Genomic DNA, 10,094 nt, shown 5'->3' on the forward strand with positions numbered 1-10,094 from the left:
ATTTATCATTCTGTCCTTTGATAGAATTATGCTCAACACGCCCTGATGTTAACAACATGAAGTCCCCTGAAATCACTGTCCTGATTTCTGAAGAGCTTTCTGCAAATTTCTGGCTCATATAAGCCAAGCAGGCCTCCCCATCTGAATGATATGGCCCAAGCCAACATTGTTGCTAACCGGCATGAGAAGGCTGGGTCTGCTAACATTCAGTGTCTCCTCTTGCCACTGGATTCTTTTCCAAAGGCTTGTTTTAAATCTGATTGCCTTGCAGACTGATGGGCAAGGCCGTTGCAACTTTAGTGCCTGCGTATCTCTTATCTCAACAAGCTTATTACTTTTATGTTATTTCTTTTCTAACTGGGCTTGATTTGTGTGCATTTGATTTGTTTTAGCACATTGAACCTCTGGTCTGAGATGCCTATTTCTTTTTAATTGAATAGATGAATGGTACAGCGAGAGGTCTGTGTCATTCTGAGTACGATGACCACGATTGAGGCAATTGTTAATCCAGATGCTCACCCATTTTCTCGAGGCAGGCAGCCAGAAAAGGTAGAGATCTCAGCTTCCAAAGGATCTGGTCTCCAGATGGAAACCATCCGATCACCGAATGTGAAAATGGTGAAGAAGCTAACATCTTAACATTTGAAAATGCAATTAATCAACTGTGATTATTAGCACGACCTTGAATCCTTGATAAAAACTATCGCTAGGCAGAGATGTCAGAGACGCAAGGGGCCACACTGCAGCAGAGAAGGCCATGACAAAGTTTAGAGGCTTTGAACTCACCAAGGGCCTGACTGGGTAACAAAGGTCATTTCCTCTGGTTGAGGGGTCAGCGATGAGGAGCCATCGATTTAAAATTCTCACAAAGAGCGAGCCTCACTGCAGTGCACTGCTGAGGTAGAGACAACAGCACCTTTTGTCAGGAGGATAGAGGGGGAGGGGGAAAAATAAAAGCAAAACAGTGGGAAGACATTTGGTGTGGTCCAGCATAGCAGAGTTTGCAAAGGGACAGTAAGCAAGCAGCCGAGATGAGCACTGCATGCTCCAGACAATCTCGTACAGTGAAAGGTGATCTGGACATCTCCAAATGTCTCCAAATTACTTTTCAAGTGCAGGCATTATTATACAACCAGTATAACACAACCAGTAATGACAGACAAGGATACTGGTGGCAATGGTGTAGTGAAGAATTTTGGTCAGAGCTCAGATAGAACACAGAATTGCATTGGAATAGCAACCTCCATGGTCAACAGATATTCCAAAGTGGTTTATAGCCAATGGTATAGTTTTGAAGCCAAGTCACTGTTGCACTGAAATGCAACAGTCGATTTATGCACAATAAGCTCCGACAAATACTAATGTGAGAACAAACAGATAATCTGTTTTTGCAATGATAATGAGGGATAAATATTGGCCAAAGCATTAGGGAGAATGTAACTGTCCTTCAAAACAATGCAAGAATTCTTCTGCATCCACCTGAGGGGGAAGGCAGGGGTGGCAGATTAACACCCATTCAATACTGCACTGAAGCATCAGCCTTGATTTTTGTGCAAGTGCCAGAGTAAGGCTTGAACCCAGAATCTTCTGACTCCGTGAACTTACTTGAATAGTGCCAGAGAACTGTTCCAAAACCACTTGATCAATAAGACAGGGGTTTTAAGCTTGAAATCTCTTGAAAAAGACAAGAGTAATTGATGATTCAATACTCTCTCAGATCTGCACTGAAGCCATTACCTTTATACGGATGGCCAGAATTCAAAACTGTTTCAAAGAAACACATTTGGCCATTGACTGAAGAAAATGAAAGCTTGAAAATGATGCAGAAAAAAGTTGGTGGGAGTAGATTTCTGCTCCCAGATAGATACCAGTCACTGGCATCATCAGGAAGCAGAATCCTAGCATAATCTTTATCAAAAGGAGAATATATTTGAGATGAACCTGGTTCAGCCAGTGTCTGAAGTGATTCCTAAAACTGCTATTTCAGCAAACTATAATCAAGCACATGAGCAAATGCATTTTAAAAAAAATCAATATGAACAAATGCTTTCCTGTCTGCAGTGTCACTTTCATGTCAGTGATATGAATGAGCAAGCTTCACAATTTTAAAAATTAATCCCAAGTAAATGACAATGGCTGATTGTGCACTCAGACAGCAATATATAATGGAATGCTTGACATATTAATCACAAACAAAGTGGCTGAAGTCGACTGTCACAATTTTGATATGCTTCTGACATGAGCAGACCAGCACAATTAAGAAATTAAAATCCACAGTCCACAGGACTGCACAAATAAAACTTCAACATTAAAACAGAATTCAACATGGTGTTAACCATTGTGGGAAAACTGACAAAGGAATGAAAAGCTGCTCGAGATAAGGGCTGCATAATGGAAGGTCACGCAATTGTACTATAATCCCAATCTTTCATGTTGTATTGTCCCATCAGAATTCCCAACTGAACAAAGTAATGAAAGTTGAACTGGCTTTGGGCACCAACAAATGCACTCTATGCTTCCTAGTTCTAATCTTTTGGAAGGCACTATTCTTCCCGATGTGCACCAGACATCTGCTACTGCCTGCATCTGAGCCCAGTGACTGCCAGCAGGCAATACCTCCAAGGGAGAATCACAGCCAGAGACAATCCTGTTTTCAGTAGATATTACTCCACATCAGCTTTCCAGAAGGGGGTCACTGGACAACAGTCAGCCCTATTTTCACTTCAACTGGGTCAGTGGACCTGCTGTTCACAGCCATTGAAATCCCAGTCCAGAATTCCCAGCCAGAAATCTAGGCTGACACTCCACTACAGTACCAAGGGGGTGTTTGACCTGCTGCCTTTCCAATGAGATGTTAAACCAATGCTTGGTCTACTCTTGCACAGAAAATATCCCATAGTAATATTTTGGACATGGAGGGGCATCTCCTCAATGCACTGAACAATACAGATTCCTCATACAACAACAAAAAATAAGAAATAGGAGTAGCAAGCTATTCGGCCCCTCAAGTGGTCCGGATGATAAGGCAAACCAGTCTGATGTGAATCAATGACATTGAAACAGATGATCTGCTTAGTAGCACATTGCTGCCCATAGGGTTTCTCTGAGTGCAAGGTGACTGTCAAGTTTCCTACATCATAGCCGTGACCAGGCTTCAAAGAGCACTCCACTGGCTGTCCAGCACTTTTGGGACATTGTGAAGGACAGTACAGTAATGCAGGCCTTTTCTTCTTTGATTCCTTAAACAGTCAATTTTTGCAACTGCTCAACCCAGTTAACAAGGCTGACAGATGGAAAGTGAGACAGACTTCATAGAAAGCAGTTCTTTGAAAAAAATGAAACAGCTAAGATGTACAAAAGTTATAAGTAACTCACAAAGAGTTCAGACGAGTGATAAATTTCATACTTATGTCTTTTGCAAAGAACGTGTGAACTCATCTGAATTTTCCCGAAGAAAGACACATGGAGATAATACTTGCAAAACTCTGATGCCCAAATTTTAACTAAAGTTCAGGAAATCACTGGGACATCGTTCAACCTTGATCATTGCCTTCCACTGACCTCAGACAGACTGGAACTTTTGCCCTCAGTGAAGTCAATCATTCAACTGAACACGTTTCTCTCAGAACTCAATCCAGTTGCTGCTCAAACATTCATCCAGCTAAACCAACGTAGCCCAGCACGCGTGAACACAGAAGAAAATCAACTGATCTGGTTTTTGATTCTCCACTGCACCCAGCCCACAGAGGAACACAGCAGGGCTTCCCACAAAGCTGACAAACGTACGGTCAGTAAACATGCTTTCCTCCAACAGTGGGACATTTTAACTCATCACTGACCAAAGCTGAAGCAAATTCATTCACAACCTTATATATAGATAGACTACATACAACAATACAGCACAGAACAGGCCCTTCGGCCCACGATGTTGTGCCGAACATTTGTCCTAGCTTAAGCACCTATCCAATTGCCGCTTAAAGGTCACCAATGATTCTGACTCTGCCACTCCCACAGGCAGCGCATTCCATGCCCCCACCACTCTCTGGGTAAAGAACCTACCCCTGACATCCCCCCCTATACCTTCCACCCTTCACCTTAAATTTGTCCCCTTGTAACACTCTGTTGTACCCAGGGAGAAAGTCTCTGACTGTCTATCTATTCCCCTGATCATCTTATAAACCTCTATCAAGTCACCCCTCATCCTTCGCCTTTCCAATGAGAAAAGGCCTAGCACTCTCAACCTATTCTCGTACGACCTATTCTCCATTCCAGGCAACATCCTGGTAAATCTCCTCTGCACCCTCTCCAAAGCTTCCACATCTTTCCTAAAATGAGGCGACCAGAACTGCACACAGTACTCCAAATGTGGCCTTACCAAGGTCCTGTACAGCTGTAACATCACCTCACGACTCTTGAATTCAATCCCTCTGCTAATGAACGCTAATACACCATAGGCCTTCTTACAAGCTCTATCCACCTGAGTGGCAACTTTCAAAGATCTATGAACATAGACCCCAAGATCCCTCTGCTCCTCCACCTTACCGTTAACCCTGCATTCCGCATTCTTATTTGTCCTTCCAAAATGGACAACCTCACACTTGACAGGGTTGAACTCCATCTTGCCTACTTCAACCTCAGTACATCACCCAGCCAAGCACCTGCCCCAGTTTGGCTGCTACCACATGCCTTAGTCATGCCTTTGTTACCTCTCGACCCTCGACACCCAAGCAGCTGTCCATTTTCCACCCTCCACAACGTTGAGATCATCCGAAGTTCGTGCAAAGCTCCATTCACATAGCACCCCTGTGCTCACTGTCCTACACTAACCTCCCATTTCAGCCATTTTAAAACGCTCACCCTTGTTTTCAAATCCCTCCATGGCCTTTCCCTTCCCTAGTTGAGTAATCTCAACTCAAGTAGATCTCCCACTTCTCCGATTCTGGCCTTTTGCACATCCCTTTTTTATTGGCCATTACAGCAGCAGTGGCCATGCCCTTCTGGTATCTAGGCCCTAAACTCCAGGTTTCATATTCTAAACGTATAAGTGATCATTTAAATTGGAAAATAATAACAAAAGGGTATAGTCAGCAGGGATTTGCAAATGGAAAATTGTGATTGACAAATGTGGAGGTTTTTTTGACAATGTTAAGAACAAAATTGAAAAAGTGGAAATCAATAGATATAGTACACTTGGATTTTCAGAAGCCTTTTGATAACCAACTTCCTGTGGGGGGAGTTTATCATAATTAGAGCATATGATATAGGAGGTAATGAACTGGCATGGATTAATGATTAGCCAACAGACCGAAAACAGAGTAGGAACACAGAGGTCATTCTCACACTGACAGACTGTGACTAATGGAGTACTGCAAGGACTTGTACTTAGTCCCAGATGTTCACAATATATATCAATGATTTGGAAGAGGGGATTATAGGGTCTTTTCGTGGCGCATTGGTACTGTCCCTATACTTGGGCTGGGGAAGCCCAGGTTCAAGTCCCACCTGCTCCAGAACTGTGTAATAACATCGCCAAAAGGGTTGATTAGAAAAATAATATCAAACATAAAAAGTATGGACTAAGCAACCAAATGTAATATTTCCAAGCTTGCAGATAATATAAAGCAGAGCAGGAATGTGTGTTGTAAAGGAGATGCAAACTATTTTTAGCAAGGTTTGGACAGACTAGAGATTGAACAAGAACATGGTAGATGGAACAGAATGTGGAAAAGTGAGAAATAATCCACTTTGGTAAGAAAAACAGATGTGGACAGCATTTCTTAAGTGTAGATGTGCAATGGACTTGAAGTCCTTGTCAACAAGGCATTGAAAGCAAGCATGCAAGTGAAGCAAACTAATGGAATGATGGCCTTTATTGAAAGAGTAGTGAAGTCTTGCTTCAATCATACAGGAGTTTCGTTAGACCACACCTGGAGAACTGTGAGCAGTTTTGATCGCCCTTATCCCAGGAAACGTATTATTGTAACAGAGGGAGTGCAGTGCAGGTTCACCAGACTTGTTCCCAGGACATTTCTCTGAATTTCAAAGAGTGAGAAACCTGCAAAATTCGTAAGGGATAGAGAGGAAAGATGCAGGCAAGATGTTTCCTTGGTTGTGGAGCCTAGAACCAGGAGCGTGAGGGGAAGAATACACTGCTGACATTCACCAAGGCTGTTTAGACAGCACCTTCCAAACCCATGACCACTACCATCTGGAAGGATAACGGCAGCAGATAAATGGGAACACCACCCACTGCAAGTTCTCTCCAAGCCACTCACCATTTTGATAGGGAAACATTCTCATTCCTTAAGGGTCGCTAGGTCAAAATCCTGGAATTCCCTCCCGAACAGCATCATGGGTCTCCCTACACACGTGGACTGCAGTGGTTCAAGGCAGCAGCTCACCACCGGTCTCAAGGACAACTCGGGACAGACAATAAATGCCAGCCCAGCCAGCAAATCCCCTCGGCAAATAAAACACATAGAAGCTGGACAGTCCAGATAGGTTGCTCCTAAAGGGCCGCGACCAACTTTCTTGCAGGGGGAGTTGCTCATGCCATTAATGAGAATTTAAACTAACCTGGCAGAGGTGCAGAGAGCACGAGGTAGAAACAGATAGCACTAGAATAGCAAATAGTAATGAATTAGGTGGGGTCAGAGTAAGTGGGAAGGAATCAAGTCTAAATTAGGATTATTGTAGACATTTGGAAATGTACAGACCAGTGAGCATCAAGTGCAAACTGACATATAGAAATATGATGTAATAAAGACTAAACTTGTAGAAGGACTTGATGCTAGGAATGCTTTAATAAAAGGTGTTCAGAAAAGATAGAAAAAGGAAACAAGGAAGGGTAGCAATACAGATGAAGGAGGATATTGCAGTGCTGAAGAGAGTGTATTTCCCAGAGGTGTCAATGACAGAGTCTTGTTTTAGATCTAAGGGACAAAAAAAGGTCTAATTATATTGCTCGGTGTAGTCTATCGGCCACAAACCAGTGGGAAAAATGTACAGGAACAAATTTGCAAGGAAATAACAGAGCGCAAGAATTACAGAGGAGTTATAATGGGAGGACTTTAATAATCTGAATAAAGACTAAAATAATAGTAGTGTAACAGACAGAAACACACAAGAGCTCAAAGACAGCGTTCAGGAGAATTTTTCTACTTTAGTTCGTTGAGTCCAATGAGAAAGATTTGGCTGGGCCTAGATTTTGGGAAGGTGGTGTATCAAGTTGATCTAGTGCCAGATTAGAACTGGGACTATTCACCTTGGGAATGCTTGAGAGAATATCTGATCAAAGTGTTCAAAGCAATGAAGGGTCTGGACAGAGTACAGAGAAAGAAACCATTCTCATTAGTTGAAGGATCAAGTTAGTTGAGGACATCGATTTAAGTCAACTGACAAAAGCAATGGGGACACATGGAAAGTTACTTTTTGACACAGCTGGTGGTTAGAATCTGGACTGCAATGTCTGGAAGTGTGGTGAAGGCAGGATCAACTGAAGCTTTCAAAAAGGAATTAGACCATTATCTGAAAGAGAGGTATTTGCAGGATGAGGTAGAGAAGGCAGTGAAGTGGCATGAAGCGAACTGCTCCTTCAAAGGGCCAGCACAGTCAAATGGCTCTTCTGTGATTATAAGAACAGTAGCAATCTCCCCACAGTCTGAAGCAATCTTTATTCCCTAATCAACATCACTAAAACGGTTTATCACAACGCTGTTTGTGCAAAATTCCTGTGCACAAATTGATTACCACATTTCCTCTGCTATTATGGAGAGTACTCATCAAAAGCACTTTCAGATATTTGGTGAAATAATTACAAGTTTCCTTTCCTTTTAATGTTTGCTGGCCAATTCGTGGTGATTTAGCATTCTCAGTATCAGCCCATGAGAAACAGAATCAAGTCTGCCCAATTTACACCTAATCCTCTCAGCCAATTGCATTCATCAACCATCTGTATTTCAACACAGGACAGGAAATGTTTTAAACTGCTCAATAGGTCAGCTGCATCAGCCACTTTTAAACAAAATCTCTCTGATTCTGTCAAAATCATGGGCCCCCTGAGAGCATCAAGTATTTTTCTCTTTTTAAATTCAGGCTTCTTACATCAGCATCCTGTGGAGATTTAACCACAACTAGTTTCCAAATTATATGTCAAATCTGAACATGACTCAACAATACAATCTTTCCAACTTACATAACTGTCGGAAAATAATCACAAGGCATTATAAACCAGGCGTTATTTTCTGGCCTAAAGAGCAAGGTAAGAATGTGAAGCAGCCTTAGGGGATGGAGTCGATTATCCAACTGAAGGAAACAAAAGAAGCTAGGGTCAGGTCAGATGTCGAAAATCGAAGTGTGGCACTGGAAAAGCACAGCAGGTCAGGCAGCATTCGTGGAGCAGGAGAATCGACGTTTCGGGCATAAGCCCTTCAAGAAGCTAGGGTCAGGTCAGATGTCGAAAATCGAAGTGTGGCGCTGGAAAAGCACAGCAGGTCAGGCAGCATTCGTGGAGCAGGAGAACCGACGTTTCGGGCATAAGCCCTTCATCAGAAATGTGTCCTGATGAATGGCTCATGCCCGAAACGTCGATTCTCCTGCTCCACGAATGCTGCCTGACCTGCTGCGCTTTTCCAGCGCCACATTTTTCAACTCTGAACTCCAGCATCTGCAGACCTCACTTTCTCCTCAGGTGTCGAAAGACCAACCATGTAATTCAGGAGGCGAGAGAGGAAGTTTGCTGGCCGTGGCCAGTTGGATTTAAGGGATGAGGCCTCATTTGGCCAGAACAAGGGCCTCGCCTTCCCCCCTCATCCCCTGCACTGCACACAGTTCCATATCCCGGCCCCTTACTTACCGGGTATCCCTGGCCTGGCATGGCCGAGCGAAACATGTTCTGTTGCTGAGCTCCTGCTATCCTGCCCGGGGCCTGCCCCGGCCCTTGCCCCTGGCCAGGCCCCGGACCCGCTGCCATAGCAGCCGCCGCGCCCGGGCTCATTGTCTGGAATCCTCGCGCCGCCATTTTCGAGAAGGAACTCTTTCGCACCGGAAAGCGACAACACTACTTCCGGTACGCGGCCCAGCCCGCATGCGTTAATTGATCGCCCGAAACAGCGCCACCCTCCGGCTGGAGACTGAGTTCCAGTGGCAGCGTCACCATCATGCTGGAGACTGAACTCGAGAAGTAGCGCCACCCTCTGGCTGGAGACTGAACTCCAGAAGTTGCGCCACGTTTCGGCTGGAGACTGAAATCCACAAGCAGCGCCACCCTACGGCTGGAGACTGAAGATCAGAAGCAACGTCACCCTCAGGCTGGAGCTTCAACTCCAGAAGCAGCGCCATCCTATGGCTGAAGTCTGAAAGGTGAGGAAGGCCCCAAGAACTGGTGGAAGATTCAAATCCACATGATTGATTTTGTCTCGCATTTTTGTGTAGACCATGGGCTAACCAAGCCTTTCCCAGCGAGTTATATACAGCTGTAGTATTGCCTGACCATTGAGAAATTTTGTTAATTGTTGCATAGAAAGTACGAAGGGTAAGTGAGAAAGGGAGGCAAATCGAAAGTATACTAAGAGTCTGGCAGTCAACTTAGAAGGGAATGCAAAAGTTTATATAAATAACAAAATTGCATGAAGAGAAGGGATAAATCAATTAGGGACAGAATGTGGGATCTATGCATGACTGAGGTACCAAATGAGTACACTGCATCTACTTTTAATAATCGTAGAATCCCTGTAGTGTGGAAGCAGGCCTATCAAGTCCACACCAACACCCTGAAAACATCCTGCGCAGATCCAGACCATCCTTGTAAACATGCATTCCCCAGCTAACCTACAGATCTCTGAACAATTCACCCAAACCTGTGCATCTTTGGACTGTGGGAGGAAATAATTGTCAAAAGCGGCAAGAGTGATATGAATGAAAATGCTTTTCACACAGCAAGTGGTTAGGGTCTGGAACGCTCTGTTTGAGGTTGTGGTGGAGGCAGGTTCAATGAAGGCTTTCCAAAGAGAATGAAATTGTCATCAGAAGTGGAAATATGTGCAGGTGTGGGATATAAATGAATTAATGTTATTTCTGCAAGTATAAATTCTGAT

The 10,094-nt window shown here is 43.8% G+C and overlaps 1 protein-coding gene across 1 annotated transcript in view; it reads right to left on the bottom strand.

The window, feature by feature from the left end:
• The window catches only part of smarcd1 (SWI/SNF related, matrix associated, actin dependent regulator of chromatin, subfamily d, member 1), a 51,191-nt gene extending 42,137 nt beyond the window's left edge, over nucleotides 1-9,054 (bottom strand). Inside the window, exon 1 of the mRNA XM_043681799.1 lies at nucleotides 8,855-9,054. Coding sequence (XP_043537734.1) covers nucleotides 8,855-9,019 — 165 coding nt within the window. The 5' untranslated portion in view covers nucleotides 9,020-9,054. The remainder of the gene's footprint in view (nucleotides 1-8,854) is intronic.
• Between the last annotated feature and the right edge of the window lie 1,040 nt (nucleotides 9,055-10,094).

The sequence above is a fragment of the Chiloscyllium plagiosum genome, chromosome 43, assembly GCF_004010195.1.
Source record: "Chiloscyllium plagiosum isolate BGI_BamShark_2017 chromosome 43, ASM401019v2, whole genome shotgun sequence".
Lineage (NCBI taxonomy): Eukaryota > Metazoa > Chordata > Chondrichthyes > Orectolobiformes > Hemiscylliidae > Chiloscyllium > Chiloscyllium plagiosum.